Below are 16954 nucleotides of genomic sequence, written 5' to 3'. Positions count from 1 at the left end.
GCTGGTAGGTCTGTAACAGGATTTATGAGGAACTCTTCCTCACAACATGAGCTGCTTGCACTGAAACTCATGCTTGAACAGCTTGAAAGATCACATGACTTCAGTTCAACTATGCATGGTTTATTTTCGAATCGCTAAAAAGATTTTAAAAGAAATATATGTATTCAATTTACTTCCAAAATACAGTTACAGATTTTCCTTTCAAAGTATTTTCCCTGTGTATCGTTTTTAGGACCTTATAGTGACTGAAACTGGTTATTCTGTGTGCAGCTCAGAGTACTCTGCCACTAGACTGATACGACTACTGAAATGTTACTATTTTTCATACATATTTGGAAATAATATGTCTTGGCACTCTGACTCAAAAGCTTGGTATATTTTTAGATGATTCCACTTGGCAGTCGAACAAGCAGGATCTCTGTCTCCATAAATAAATCTTTAAATACATGATGCTGTCCTGTGCACCTTATGAGGAAGGAATGTGTTGATCAAGTCTGATTCTGCACAAGGGAAATAGGCGTAATTCTGTGAGGCAATGCCTTCCTCAGTGAAGTCCAGAAGTTACTGGTGGCTCTTGGGGGATCACCTGAGGCCCAGGTCAGAGTAGGTAGTACCTTCAAGGCCCTCCGGACCAGTGGGGGTAGAGGCGGGTCCAGGTGTCCCAGTGATGCTCGGGTTGCTGTGGTCCAGATCAGCAGCAGCTTGAGGTGGGAGTCTTGCAGGAAAGCCTAAAGACATGGATAAAGAGCGTTTTTAGACTATTATTAAGCAAAAAACCACGCAAACAGACAATGCAGTGTGTTGCAACTGTCAGTGTAATAACTTCCCACTAGTGTAATAAGCCATTAATATAATAACAAGTTGCATTGTGTAACATAATCCAATGAATGTAATGTAATAAATTCCCTGCAAATTTACAATTTTAAAAATGCAATAGACAACTTAAATCCATTCACAGATATGTATGCAACAGTGTAACTCCTATGTAACTCCTTTAATGTAATAATTATTACGTTAACAGGACAAAAAAAAAAAACAAAAAACAAAAAACTGCCATTCTGTCAGTTTATATTATACAAAGTATTATAACAATGGATTGTTATGGACTATGAACTGCTCAATGATGTTACTCTTTTTTAATCTAATGACTTTTGAGCCTCTGAAAATGGGGTGAAAATGTATAAAACTGGCTAATGCCATATTTTTTGTTCAACCTCTTTAATTAAAGCCGAAATTCTCCACTTCAGCCACGTCTTGATTGCTCCATTTCAAATCCACTGTGGTGGTGTGCAAGGCCAGAATTATAAATATTGTGTCACTGGCCAAATACTGTATACAACTGTATACAAAATATGTGGTTATGTTCACAATACAAGCTGAAGTGACTCATTTCTGACATTTTCTCAGATCTGAACTTTTTGCCTTGACTGGTTGCATTCATTTTTGTGTGTGACCCATATCTGACATCAGTGTGAACAGATTTCTTTGATAGCCATGCTTGAATTGTTTGCTGTATTAACAGATGGCCAGCTATTGAGGCTGAGGGCAAGAAGGCAAAAAAAAGAGGTTGGATTGATCCATCTTCCCATATATCTGTTAAATTTGCAACCTCATTGTCCTTGTGCTGTTACCATCTGTACGTTGTTGTGTTAAGTGGAGGCAAAAAAATCAGATTTGGTTTACCTCAACTTTCTGCCAATAATATTGATCAACTTGAGCTGTCAAAGACAATCCTTACACCTTAGACTTCAGGAGGGTATTCTGCAATATTACTGATCATGCTTCTAAGGAAATAACTGTTTGAATACAGCAAATCTTTAGCTGAAAATTACTAGTACATCTTCTGTGCAGACAATAGTCAACTGTGTAGTCTTCAGTTGTACTTGACTTTGCATTATAAAAGCATTGCTCAGGTGACAAGTTGTAGCCTGTACTCCACCTGGATGCCTGATTCCAGCACAAACACAGCGTTGCTGTTGGAGAGGTATTCAGCAGACAGGAGACAGATCAGCATCCGGCTTCTCTTCAGTGCACATGCCACATCATCTGCATATGCTGTAACACATCAAGGCACATCAGATACCAAAGTCCTCCTGCTCGCTTTTTCAGGAGGTGGAAAGTAACCATGAACATTTACTCTGGCGCTTCAGAAGGCAGAAATTTGTACCGTAACAACAGTAAATCACACCAAGCAAACTGAATACATACATTTGCACAAGAATCGCTTGCTAAAGTGAAATAAAGCATATAAAGTTTAATAAAACAAACAAACAACAAAAAAGCCAAATTCATCACTGTATTCTTGTAAATATTTATATATTCAGTTTGCTGGACCTGATTTATTGTTCTATATTTAGTGTTGGCATTTCACTATACATATATGACACACACACATATCACATCTATGTGATAGATAGATAGATAGATAGATAGATAGATAGATAGATAGATAGATAGATAGATAGAAACAGACAGACATCACCTTCTTCATTTCATGAATTTTAACCAGAACCAGCCAACAGAAGTAGTTAGTCTGACAAGATTAAAGCACTTAATAATGTAATGATTTTTACTGCTAATATTGCTGTAATTTTAGTAAAATAACATTTTGAATGCAGGCCTTTTAATGGAGTATTTTTTTTTCCATTCCGGTGTTGTTTCTTCAACTGAAAGAGGACTTTTTGCACCACTGAGTTTTTCTGACCTCCTCCAGGCAGCAGGTCCCTGTCCAGCAGGCAGAGGCGGTAGCCCCAGCGCTCTTCCAGCACCTGTGGCAGCAGCACCTCCAGTGGCCTCTGGGTGGCACACCCCTCCACTGTGCTCAGCCGGGCCATGCTGGATAGAGATACTGCACAGATGTTTTGATGTGGTTCTTTAGTGCCTTTGTGGGATTTTTTAATTTTATCTTATTTTATTTTTTTACTGTTAACAAAGACCGGTGACACATAATATGAAAATGAAACCTGGGTGTAAAAAAAACTGTTTTTAATCTTGAGGCCTACCTTTTTCATTAGTTTCAGTCCCACATGGGGAAACTAAGGCCAGACCTTCCACCGCCTCTTCAGACAGGGGACTCCACACACAAGACAAAAATATATCAAACTCCTTCTCATCTGCTCAGTTGCATTGGATGAGAAAGAAAAAAATTAGACACCACAAGAAACTTAAGCCTGTGTTCTTTTTTTTTTTCTATATGTGGTATTACTTTGGTTGCTTGCTGCACTGGACTTATTTCAGCCCGCTAACCAATGTAGTATTTACAGTAAAAAGTAAAAGCAGAAGACAACAACTCTGAAAATGCTCTTCACTTCTTACCAGAGGGTAACAAGTTTATTTCTATACAGCAATGCACTTTTGTACAATGTACTTTTAATATTTTTCCATAATTTAATACAGTAGAATTTGGCCATTTTTAAAATGTTACCATAACCTTTTACTAAGTGGAACATGACTATGAAAAGTGAGGTAAAAGACTGAGCAAAAAGACTGTGGATTTTCTCAGAATATATATATATATTTTTTTTTAAAATTTTTTTTATTTTACAGAGAAAAAAAATCTTTCCTATTGTGGTAGGGTTTTACCTAGAAACTAAACCACATCCTGTGAGAGCTAAGCACAGTGGTTAGTGGAGCTAGCCCTGAAATGCACAGAAACGGTCTCTGTAGAAGAGATTAGATTAGGTTATCAGACAGGATAATTAGAGACACTACCAATATTATCTTTCAGATCCAAGATGTATCAGGTCCTAAACCAAGACCTCTGACATCATGATCACTTGTGGTGATGTAGTTGTACCAATGACAAGCATGAAACCCTGCACACTTGCTCACTCATCACCACAGGGACAGTACTGCATGCACCGTGGTGCCAAAAAAAAAAAAAAACACCTCTCATGTACAGACTCTTGTTTCACATTTCATAAATCGAGACATACATTATATGCTAACAGAAAAACTCTGTCCAATGAGAATATCAAGACCAGTTCTATAAATTCTTACCAACAAGGCACTGAAATTTAATTAATTACAATTTCAGTGCACCGATTCCTGATTAAATCCCTGTGCATGTGTGTGTAAGCACCTTTGTATGTAGTTATGTAAGCCTAGTCAATACAAAACGTTTGAAAACAATACCAATACTTGTGTTTTTAGTGTCAGTTGTATTGACACAATACAGCACCTCACTCTATTACCCATTATTCTACTGCAGCTTTTGCCTGCATGTTTAAATCAAGTGATGTGTACAGGACTGTAACTCAAAATATCTGCACCAAATCATTGTATTTGATGTTTGCAGTGGACATTTCATACAGTTCCTCTAATCTGGATTGGAAAATGAGTATTTTGTTTGAGTTTAAATACTTGAAACATACACCTTTCTGGTGATGTGTTATGCAACATTTTTAAATAAAGTAGTGTATTGAGTGTTTTTTCTGCAGTATGGATTCAAGTATCAAGAATTTCGCTAGTATCGGTATCAACTACCTTTGTAGTGTATGTCTGTGTCCATATGTGTACATGTTTTGTGAAATTCTCACCCTCTCCTTTGTTTGAATGTTGCCAACGGGATCTGTAGATCAAAGACAACTCCAGCCGTTTGACGCGCAAAAGTATTCCCACTCCAGCTACCAGCAGGAAGGACACAGCGGGAATCCCAACCACTACTGGCCACTTCACTGAAACACAGACCAGCGCACACTCATGTCTTTCAGTGGAGACGGGTGTCCTGACAAATAGAGCTACCCCTCAGAATGACCAACTAATTTCAGAGGACACGGCCATAATTTTGAGCTACCCGTGATCTATAAATGTAGTTATAAGTAAAGTAGCACATTCTGTCAGGTAGGAAATGTCTATCAGAATCGACTAATACCTCTATAAATGTGGTTATAGGTAAAGTAGCACATTCTGTCAGGGTACTATAATCATGTTCAAAGTAGGAAATCTGTTCCTGCAAACATGCAAAGAATAAATAAAAAAAACTTCTTGAGGAAAACTTGGTGGTGTGCACACTTGGTGTGCTTGTGATATAGCAAATAATAATGAAAAGAGTAAAGTTGATAAATGTGCTGGTTGCTCATTATAAACTAGTCTTTTTTGAACATGATTATAGTACCCTGACAGAATGTGCTACTTTACTTATAACCACATTTATAGAGGTAGTAGTCCATTCTGATAGACATTTCCTACCTGAGAGAATGTGCTACTCCACTTATAGCCACATTTATAGAGGCTGTATGTCTGCTTTTCACACATATCTGACCTGAATCATTACTAAACAATGTTTTTTGCTAGAGTAGGTCATTTCCAGTGAGAAGCTTAGTTAATCAGACTAGTCTGACAGGATGAGCTACTGGAAGCTCATCCTGAGAGGGTAGCGCAAATTTTCAGAACATCGGACCAAAACATAGCTTATTAAAATAAAAAATTAAAAAAGAGATTTTTGGTAACAGCCAGTGCCTGTATTTTTTATGCTACAGGTATGAATGACTGCAGTGCCCTTTCCAGATGCTCAGTTTAACAGTATCATGATGTTTAGATTTTATGTGCATGCATCAGCAGCTGTCCCAGGATCTGTACTTGTCTCAGCATTTAAGCTTTTTTTCTGACCCTTTAAACACCATGCAAATCAGGTTTACAATTAATACTTCTAAAATAGTGAAACAGTTCCTGATGAGATGAATATGGACGTATGAAAACCTTTTAAAATTTTAAAGGATCACACACAATGAATTCATAAATCATATGGAGATATACAGGAGGACGAAATAACAAAAAGACCTCACCTGACAACATAATACAAGGCAGTCCAATAGCTCTGCTTTAAAATGCAGTTTCTGTCAGTTTTTGTACATTTTTGTTGAGACTGTGACCCACAGATCCAACTCTGTTGTCATTTCTGAGGCCACAGGTCGGGTTGTTCAACATCCTTTTTTAGTGACCTTCAGTCACACTCATCTTTCAACAAAGCTTTTGCCTGTTTGGCACATGTTGTAATGAATACTGAGACTTTTCCCTTTTTTCATGTTACACAATTTTGCAGTATTTGTGGCTGACAACCAGCAGCTCAGACAGCATCAAATGTGGCCTCTTTGTAGCTCTGTATGTTGCCTGAGAAACTCAAAATAGTGATTGTCCAGTCTCTTTTAAAGCTGACACAAACTGCTAATTGGTTTTCCACTGAATATAACCCACTTATGCAGCTACCTTTGTTATAGTGATTTAATGAATTCAATGTGCCTCTTTTTTATGTGGTATTTCTGTTATTTTGTCCACCCCTTGTAAGGAAAACAGGAGCTGAGGGTAGAAACAACCGTACCTCTGATTTTCTTCTTGAGTCTGATAGTGGCGCTGCTGTTTCCCACGGCATTACCAGCAATGCAAGTGTAAGTGTCTTTCAAGTGCAGTAATGACACTTTGTTTATGACTGCTCTCCGAGTTACTATGAACTCTTTGATGTTCCGTCTTTCTATTCTGAACCAGGGAAAAGACCGTTATCATCAACAGCGTCATCACACAATACTTTACAAAATCATAAAGTAGAATGACAGACATGTGGCAGTGGCAAGGGTTGGGAACAGGACCCCAAAGTGTAATATCTACACAAATCTGCTTAATGAAATACAGAATTAGCTTGAACAGCATCCTTAACTCACTCTTGACTCTCCATGTGTAGTGGAGTCATGTCCTCCTTGTTTCCTTGGATATTGGTGTACCATTTGACCAGTGGGGAAAAGTTTCTCTGGAAACCAAACTTAGCCTCACATGTGAGAGTGAGAGGCTGACCTAGAACCAATACAATGAAAGCAAGATAATCAAAGTGTAATCAAAGTTTTATATTTACTTTCACATATGTCTCAGTTTCATGGTGTCATAGTTGACCTCTCATACTTAATAATGGTTAACATGATGAACAAGTTTTTCAAACGTCAGTGCATTAGTCATGTCATTATTAGGGCTGGTGTAGTTACAATATAATTATGCCATTATACACTAGAACTGTGAGTGTATACGTCCACACCCATCAGAGTTAATTTAACTGGTTTTGAATATTTGCCTAAAGCCACAACAGCTCGGAGATTACACAAACAGCATTCCAGCTAACGTTTCAACTGCATGTAAATATCACAGAAAAGTCAGCACTTACTTGGAATATTAATTACTTTTAGGCTCATTACCGCCACGGTCTGGCATCCTGACTGATTTATGGCTGTTCAAAATGATCTAAAGGTGTCATATTAACCACTTGAACTCTGATTTTCCGTTTAATTTCCCCTGAAGTGACTTCAAATATTTTTCCATTATACACATCAGTGGAAAATACATATTCTGTATCTGCTCATTGCATTGCTTCATTGAAGCTATGTCACACTCATACTGAGGGAAATATTCAAACCCAAGTTGCCGTTGTTTTACTAGCTGCATAACAGAAAATATCTACATGTCTTGTGCATCATTTTGTTCACATTGCCCTAGAATTATATATATAAGATATATAGATATATATCTTTGGAAGCCTCGGGATCTCCAGTAGAACTGAAAATATGAACTGAAAATTTAACTGGATTGGATTATATGCTGTAGCACATTTGGATGCTCATCTTACCTAGCTCCACTTCCTTGAGCTTGTTATCCTGAGGAAGGATAATCAGTGGACCTTCACTTGTGTCCTGTGCTGAACGAGTCACAAGAATAATGTCAGATGGTATGATTTGCTCTCAATTTTATGGTGTGTCTCAAAACACACAAACACACACACAGTTACTCTCAGGCACTTACGGATGACGATGACATTAACTGCCCTCCTATTGGTCCAAATGACCCCTTGATTATTTATGTATGTGTCACAGAAATATACATCGGTGTCCGTCAGGTAGACCCTGCAGAGCAGCAAGCGACTTCCCTCCTCACAGATCTGTCTTGTCTTCTGCAGAACAGACACAGCTGTGCGATTCTATGGAAATACACTCCAGTTTAGTCCGGTGTTTGGTCAGACTTTATTTGGACAGTCTCATGTTGATCCTCAGCCTCCTATCAGTAGTTTATCAGGTTAATATTCAGGTTGGGGTGTTGCCAGAAAAAAAGGTCACACTTAGGGTTAAAGCTACCAAATGCAAAACTGAATGAGTCAAAACCAGCAGAAAACTTCTGCTGCAGTGAGCCTCCATGGGTTGAACCTTTCAGGCATGTTGCACGTCTGGCCACACCTGATCAATGATGTAACTGCAGGTACCCTGCCACTGACAGCTGCTAAAAATATCTGCTGCAACATCACTGATGGGGCGTCAAGAAAATGTGAATTTTCTTTGTGGCAGTGGAGTGTTAATATCCTCACTTACAGGCAGAATGAGTTGAATTTTCCAAGCAATGTGCACACTCACAATTATCAGTCAATCAATCATCCCACTATGAGTCACTAGAAGTGTATGTTGGTGTGTGTATCTGCAAAAACCCTGCCCTCTGCCAGAATTTTCTTCTTTGCTGAGCTCAGGACTATTCTGAGTGCCGGCCTTTGAGCAGTGGGTGTGTCGCTACTAGCCAATAACAGTTTGGCCAGCATCCTAGGGAATAAAAACTCAGGTCAGCGGTTAGCTTCGCCAGGGGCCAGGGGCCAACTTTGAATATTGTGTTTACAAACTACTCATTCTGCCTTAAAATGAATCCTTGGAAATTTTGCATAGTGCACCTTTAAATGGCCTGCAGAGACTATTTAACACATCTACTTTTCGTCATCTGATAGTTGAGTATCAACACTCGGCAATCCAAATAAACTGTTACCTGCTTTTCCTATAAGTCTAGTCACATTTTTCATTTTGAAATAGACTTTTTTTTTTTTTTACAGGAATATGATGCCACCTTGTACCAGATGACGGCTGTGTTAGAGGCCTGGTCACTACAGTTGAAACCTGGGCAGGGGATCTCTCCACCCGTGTCCAAGATCAGAGTCACGTTGCTCTCCGCAGGCTCAGCGCAGCCCAGACTGGATTTATCCATCACCTCTAGATGGAAGAACAACATCTTGTTGCTGCACAACAGGGACATGAACATGAACACTTATTGCAATCACATGCATTATGTACACATAAACGAAAATGACAGGAACAGAAAATATCTACTATATCTCTTTAGTATTTTCTCTAATGAAATATTACAAAGCAAAAATCTTAGGTTTAAAAATTAAAAGTGCTATCATGTTGGTATTGCAAATTGAAGTGTGTGTTTGGAGGGTTGCTGTCACTGACACTCATTCAGAAATGGATGCATGTCCTAAAAAGGGCAACTAGTTCTCCATGTTTCTAGAGCAGAGAAGCAGTCATGCTAAAAATGGAGCAACATGATGATTTACCCTGTGAAGCATGTGTACTTTCCAGAGTCTTTTGCTTCAATCGCCCGGAACTGGAGAACGTTGTCTCTACTGAGCACACCTACTTCATCTTCATTTTGCCTCCCTGTGGCAGCGGATGAGTGATTATTTTCATCTCTTCCTTCTCCACACTTGGACCACACCACCTCGTTGCTGTGCTGTGCAGAGTTTCCACACTGCATCATGAAAAATTCCCCCTCCACGGCCTGATAACGATAAATTGCGGTTTCTTGTGGAAGATCTAAAAGCACAGATGAAGGGATTAGTGAGCTGCTTGTTTTACCCTCATTTTAATTTCTGCTTTAATTTAGTTCTACAGTTCATCAGTGTAGGACACACCATGCGTTTACATGCACACCTCCCTCCATACACATACAAATGCACAAGCACACTGGTTTAAGGATGCATCTCTGATAGCAAAATACAACTCTGTGTATATGAATGCAGCATAAAGCTAGAGAATGAATATTTTGTGTACAACAAAATGTAAATGGGATACCAATCTTTTCCTTGTGGAGCTTTTCTACACAACATCCCTCCAAAAAAACAGGGATGATTGCAAAAGCCAGAGTGTATCCAGGTAGCATCTCGTCCAATTATTGGATTAGCTTGTTGGTTTCAGCCACGGTGCTTGTGTGGAGAAGTCAGTCGTCATCAGTGCCTCCTCCTTCCTTTTTCCTCGTCACTTGGGTACAATTCCTCCAAACGTACGACAGCATTTTCTTAAAACATCGAATGCATGTTGTAGGTGGTTACAAGTAGTTTCCCGTTTGGTTAAGATGTATATTGCACTGAACACGTTTTTCACTTGACACCTGCCCTGTTCCTGTTACATCATGCAACTGCTGAAGGGTGCAAGCCACTTCCTGTGAGTGAGGAGTCAGGTTTTTCAGAGCAGTTATTAACTGGCCACATTTGCCCTGCCAAATTTCTTCCCATGTTTTTTGTTTGTTTGTTTGTTTAACAAAAATGGGGCGAAAATACTATACATACAGACCAGCTGTGCATGTGTTGCATGAGAGCTGCATGATTGGAAGGGGGAGTAGGAGACAGCAACTTTCGGGCTTTTAAACACCACAAGCGGTGCTGCGCAGCCGTTAAATACCTTTTTAAATGTTCAATAGTAATAATAAAGATAATAATTCTGATAAATCTCCAAGTGCTATAGAGCATGGGATTTAAAACACATTTTAGATGTTTAGCTGGTGCCGAGTTGAAACACTAATATCAGTATTTAACTTTGAACTCTATATTGAGATTTTGAACATAAAATATGGGTATTTTTAAAGCTAAATGCATTGCTCCCCTTGATTTATGAGAACCTCATCAATAGCTCCCCTCTATTTTAAATAAGAGCACGCTGCAAAATCTTTCGCTGTGAATTCACAATAAATTATTGGATAAGTTTTGCATGGCTTTCACAGTAAGGATTACAGCAATATACTGTGAAATGTACTCACAGCAATTTACTGTAAGTTCACATCTGTGATATTACAATGCATTGCTGTACATCATTACAACAAGGCCCTGTACTTTTACAGTGTGTACTGTGAAAGTAATGCACAAGTTGACAGTAATTTACTGTGAATTTACTATGTATACTGTGGAAATCATGCAAAAATTGGCCAGTAATTTACTAAGAAAGTAACACAGATGAAGTTTCCATTTACTGTGAATTTACAATCATTGTACAATTAACACACCAACAAACAACTCTGAGGTAAAGTCAATGTTAGCCCAATGGCATATTTATTTACAAATAAAGGGTTATTCAACATAAATGCCAAGAAATTCAAGAATTCAAGAAATTCAACTTCCTAGTCCTAGTCAAACTTTCCAAAGCCATCTTACTGTGCAGAAACTTGCCATTCAACTACCCAGCTGTGTCACAATAACAGTAAGAGGATGGGAATGAGGCCTACATGGCAAGGTAAGAGAGGAAGGGAGAGAGCGATGAAGGGATGTCGTGAAGGGGTCAGGCGCTCCTCTCAGTCTCAAACATTCTATAATCCACACGCAACAGCGTTGTACAAAAATCTTGTAGTTCAAAGTTGTCTTCAAAAAAAAGTACAAAAAGAACTACTCAAAACTGAGCCTGACAACTGCTGCAGCAAAAAACAAACAAAAAAAAAAAAAACTATGATGCCCACTCAAAGTCAATTAGTTTCGTCAAAAGGTGCTCATATGAGGGTTCATTGTTGTCCGCTTCCTGGTCTTTGAGCCTCTTTCAGCATTGATGCCCAAGAAGTTAATAAGCAAAAATAGTTTCAGTTTTAAATAGACTTATGTATTGCAGGCAGCAATTATCAAGTTGAGTCATCATCCTTCATAATCTTATCATATGCACACTCAACAGTTCAGTAAAAGCATAATATACAGTATTTAGGTAATTCAAATTTAATAAGATCGGCTGTGGTAAATAGCAAACGCTAACATTAGCTAGCGTTAGCTAGCCTATATCAGACCACACGGGCAAATGCTACAGCTAGCTAACGTTAGCTAGTTAGCTGATAGTGCTAATATCATTTAAAATACCATGGGTGTACTGCAAACAGACGTTATGCAGGCAGCTCACCTTCTCCATTCAGCCCAGAAGAGAAGAGGGAAATGGCCTCTTCAGATTCAGTGCTGAGTTTGGGGGTGGGGGGGTGGGGGGGTAATAGGTAATAAATAGGTAATAGCACTGCATACAGTCCTATGCCTGAATTACTAGCCTGCACCTTAGTCCAGTCATTTTATGAAAAACTTAGGGCAAATTGCAAGAGAAGCAAACTCAACTGATTTTGTATCCTCAGTTTGTCCTGAGTGAGGGAAAAAAAGTCCCAAGAAATCCCATTGGTGGAAAGTTTTGAAAATCACCTATTTATGACCACATAGCTATTACTAAAAAAGTGTTACAAACAATATGTATAGTAACCTTTTAATTCAAGGTTACTATATATATATATATATAGTAACTTTTTAATTTACTGTTTAAATGTCTCTTCTGGCATTTATTCCTTATATTCCTTATTAGCGCATAACAAATCAGATAATGTGTGATATGCATGTGTAAACAGAATAATTCAAAGAACTTGTAATTGACTTTTTTTCTTGTCTTTGTGTGTGTAAATCATCTTGTGAATTTTTATAGTGATATCTGAAAGTAAAATTTTGAACCCCTTTCCCGTGTGTTAAAAACAGCATTTTTTGGTAATATGTGGTCATAAATAGGTGATTTTCAAAACTTTCCACCAATGGGATTTCTTGGGACTTTTTTCCCTCACTCAGGACAAACTGAGGATACAAAATCAGTTGTTTGCTTCTCTTGCAATTTGTCCTAGGTTGACCCCAATTTTGGCCTAAAATTACTGGACTACCTCTTATTTTTCCCGATTTCCCGAGCATTTATATGGGCTAGGCAAACTTCAATCCACATGATAAAAATTAATCTATGGACCACCAAAGTAACGTTTGACTGTTTAATTAAATCAACTTAACCACGGTTGGAGGGGGTGTGCTCCAGTACGGTACGGGCGCTCATGCACGAGCACATGCACAGTCATGCACGCAGCGTGCGAACGTGGATACAACGTAAATCATGCCGTCCTCCTGCTTCCGCAAAATAGTTTAATGCGCGCAGCGCGATTAACTGCGAGTCGCGGCATTGCACAATCAATAATCAACTAATAATAATAATCAACCAGATCCAGCACACCTGACCGGATGGAGTGGAAAAATTTACAATAGAAAACAAGTCAGATTTGGCGTGAGATTTCTCTCTCGAGCGTGAGATTGAGGCTGAATGCGTGACTGTCACGGCCAATGCGTGAGAGTTGGCAACCCTGCATGTGATTTACCAGGGAATATTTGAATACAAACTTTCACTGTAATAATACTGTTGAATGCTGTGAAATCCTTGCATTTTTTTTACTGTGTTGTTTTTTTACTGTCTCTTGTTTCAAGTGAAAATTTGCTTGAAACAAGTGAAAATTTGCTTGTTTCTTTGGCAAAATTTGTTTCTTGTTTCTAGCTAATTTTCACTTATTTCAAGTGAATTTTCACTTTTTCCACTGGCAAATTTTGCCAATGAAACAAGCAAATTTTCACTTGTTTCAAGTGAATTTTCAGTTGAAACGAGTGAAAATTGTCTAAAAACAAGTTACTTCTGAGGTGATCATGTCTTATTTTAAGTGTAATGAGATATTTTGACTAGAAATAAGACATTTTTGACTTGCATGAAGGATTCTTGTAGAGGGAATGAATTCTGGTTATCAAATCACCAACAAGCTACTAGCTAATCAATTATTGTTATCCTTTATTTCTAGCTGTATTCATTGTTTTTTATTTCATTTTGAGAAAGAAACTTTTAGCTTTTCCATTGTCTACCTGAGCGTCACCAAAAGGACTTTTATGTCTTTATTGGACAAAGAAAATAATCACTCCAATAGAGGACATCCTGTTTACATGGTAGACATGGTACATACTCTTCTTGTTCGTGTTAACTGGATGACAGCAAATGTCAGGTTGACGTGAGCAAGTTGAGGTGTGTTTCCTGCATTGTTCTGTTTCGTGCCTCCGTGAGCTGTGCTGCAGAGGAGACCAGAGTGTCCGGCGCAGCCAACAACAAAAGACATGATTTTGGACTGTTGTATTACATTTTTAGTGTAATTAATATGTAATCTATGTAACTTGAGATCTAGATCTATGGCACCAACAGCCCCACTTTCCTTACTTTTAAACGAAATGTTATAGTTTGGCCCCCTATAACATTTGGGACAGCTGAGTCAGGAATGACGAATAAATAAAAATGCATTTAAATGTCTTATTTTCTTTTGCCATTTGTAGTAATTAAGGTAAAACACATGATACCTAATAAGGAGCTAAACTATAGCTGTGCTGCTTCATGACACATTGAAAAAAAAAAAGGATTAATGCCAAGTATCAACACAACACTGGTGTTTGGATTGCATGAGAAGGAGGATTAAATGTACTATTATAGTACATATATAGTGTTCTCTGGAGTCACATAAAGTTAGTGATCAGAACACTGTGGTAATGTCTGGATTTCATCAAAGTCATTGAAACACCTTTAAAGTTGCTGTCAAACTACTATACTGATAAAGATATGCTCTCCAGCCATCACACTAGGGCCTGGACTCCAGATTTTGCAGACTTTTGCAACACTGTGTGGTCTCCCTCCACTTATTTATCCTATTGGTGTACATTGGTGTCTGTGCACAGCGTTGTGTGTGAAAACTGACGTCAGTACCTCAGTCCACAGAGTTCAAACATTCACAAGAGAGTGTTTTGCAACACTGTGTTTTCTGGAAGTAAGGTCATTAGATAAACAAGATTTCCTATCCACTATATTGGTGGTAGCAGAGTTGCTTATTCTGGGGGTTCAAAGCATTTTCTTCTGTCAAGGTACGTAACAGAGTATAATCAAATACATTACTGAGTTCTGAGGAACAAGAGACACATGAGCAGGCTGAGCAGATTACGCAAGGCATGTTGCACAACATAATATGCAGGTGACAGTATAGAGAAAGGTTACAAATATATATTTGTAAGACTAAATACAGGGCAATGGCCAAAATTTCAGCACTGAGTATACACAGGTTCATATGTTTTACTGTTTCAGTTGCTGTAAGTAGTGCAAACCTAGTAGTGGTTAACACCTCAGTTTCTAGGACACATTTTCACTCTTGATGCTCTGTTTTTTTTTGATTCCCCATAACTCTCTCTTCTGTGGCTTCCATCATCCGCAGCCTTCATACTAAGACAGTGAATCAAATAGAAACTTGCACAACACTTTAATTTTCTGAAAGGACATTTTAGATTTAGGAAGTGTTGTCACACTGGACAGTATTTGAGAGGAAACTATGTTAATAAATGACTAAATAACACTTTTTATTACTAAATTATAACACAATATATTTACAATCATGTGAACAGTATCATAAATAGTGATTATTGAAAATATGTGGATAGAGTCAAGTTAAGTTAAGTTCAGTTCTCTTTAGAGTTGCAGAGGTTTCCTCCTCTGCAATATATACATTTGTATCTTTTTCACTATAACTTCTAAACATAGATCACATGCTTATATTACCCATTCAAATGCCACATTATGTGATAACTTGATCTATTTAGGCCAGATCCACCGCATCCAGATTCACAATCATAACCATAAGGGCTTACTGTAGTCGACACAGCTGGAAAGTGTTTTGGATGGTAAAATCACTGAATTCTGTGTTGCAATGTACAATTCAATATGCAATATGCGAAAGAAACCAGCAAAAATCCATCAGTTACCTAAGTATTAATTGTCTGATTTGTAAATATTTAAAGAAATTATTATTGTCTAACTTAAATTTAGTTGCTAATGTTTCAGATGAGTCTATCCTACCATTTGTGATCATCTGTGCATATATTTGTAACCCTTTTCCTGCCCATTGTTCTAGGAGTTTATCCATTTTATTAGGTAAAAAGTCTGGGTCATTCGCCATCTCTCTCAGATACACTACTCACAAAAAGTTAGGGATATTTGGCTTTTGGGTGAAATTTATGGAAAATATAAAACAGCTAAATGGAAATTAATAGAAAAACAATCAACATCAGTATCAATTGGTATCCCGGAAAAATAGAGCCCATTGTGATAAAAGTAAAATCTCAGAATTATATAAAATCCTACAGGAAATAAAAGAACATGTGGATAACACAAAAGAGAGATGGGAAACAGAACTGGCTATAACAATCTCAGAGGAGGAATGTACAGAATCATGTAAAATAATCTTTAAAACAACACAGTCCAAATACTGGAAAGAATTTGCATGGAAGATAAATATGAGATTCTTTGTCACACCAAAACTCAAATCCAAATACAGTGTTTTAGGTAGTGTTGAATGTTGGAGGAAATGAAATGAACAGGAAGCCAGGAAGCATTGAAAGAATTTTGGAGTGTAAATCAGAGGAGAATCACAAGCATATATAATTTAAAGAAATTATTGCAACCGTCAAATATCCTATTAGGCTTCATCCCAGGAGAGATCAAGAAGGAAGGAGATAAATATCTGTATTCAATAATGCATATAGCAGCATTAAAACAAATCTCGCGAAACTGGCTAAATGTGAAACCACCATCTGTTAAGTCTTGGGAAAAAAACAATCGAAGAGATCAAGGAAATGGAAAGAATAACATAAATTGAGAAATAGAGAGGAGGAATTCGAAAGAAACTGGAGTAAATGGGTCGTGGAAATAGGAGTGGATCAGTAAAACAGTAAAACTGTAGAACCAAGAGTACTGCAAGATTATAACTCAGACCCCCCTAACCTACTCCCCCCCTTTCCATGGGTATTGTTATTGTTTCTTTTTTTGTGTACCGTTGCTGCTTTGTCTCACATCTGTAGTTTTTATTTCTATTTTGTATTTTTAATTTTATTGTCCTTTCTCCATTTCTGTTTTGTCTTGCAGGTGCACTGTAAAATGTATAAATGTAGCAGGATGAATGACATAATTTACATAATTTTCATGACATAATAAAATCTGTGAATTTCATGCGGGATGAATAAAGTATCTATCTATCTATCTATCTATCTATCTATCTATCT

At 37.8% G+C, this 16954-nt stretch overlaps 1 protein-coding gene across 1 annotated transcript; it reads right to left on the bottom strand.

Annotated features, from left to right (window-relative positions):
- Positions 1–298: 298 nt before the first annotated feature.
- On the bottom strand, positions 299–10057 carry LOC115379510 (interleukin-18 receptor accessory protein-like). The gene is made up of 12 exons (XM_030080221.1): positions 9864–10057; positions 9347–9605; positions 8857–9025; positions 7780–7954; positions 7607–7675; positions 6657–6786; positions 6320–6474; positions 4539–4676; positions 3003–3113; positions 2705–2848; positions 1940–2055; positions 299–728 (listed from the first exon to the last, which is right to left on the bottom strand). Exons 1-12 carry the CDS (start codon positions 9949–9951, stop codon positions 489–491), a joined length of 1794 nt encoding a protein of 597 aa, XP_029936081.1. The 5' UTR covers positions 9952–10057; the 3' UTR covers positions 299–488.
- Between the last annotated feature and the right edge of the window lie 6897 nt (positions 10058–16954).

The sequence above is a fragment of the Myripristis murdjan genome, chromosome 3 (genome assembly GCF_902150065.1).
Source record: "Myripristis murdjan chromosome 3, fMyrMur1.1, whole genome shotgun sequence".
Taxonomy (NCBI): domain Eukaryota; kingdom Metazoa; phylum Chordata; class Actinopteri; order Holocentriformes; family Holocentridae; genus Myripristis; species Myripristis murdjan.
This window is presented reverse-complemented; position numbering and strand designations above follow the sequence as displayed.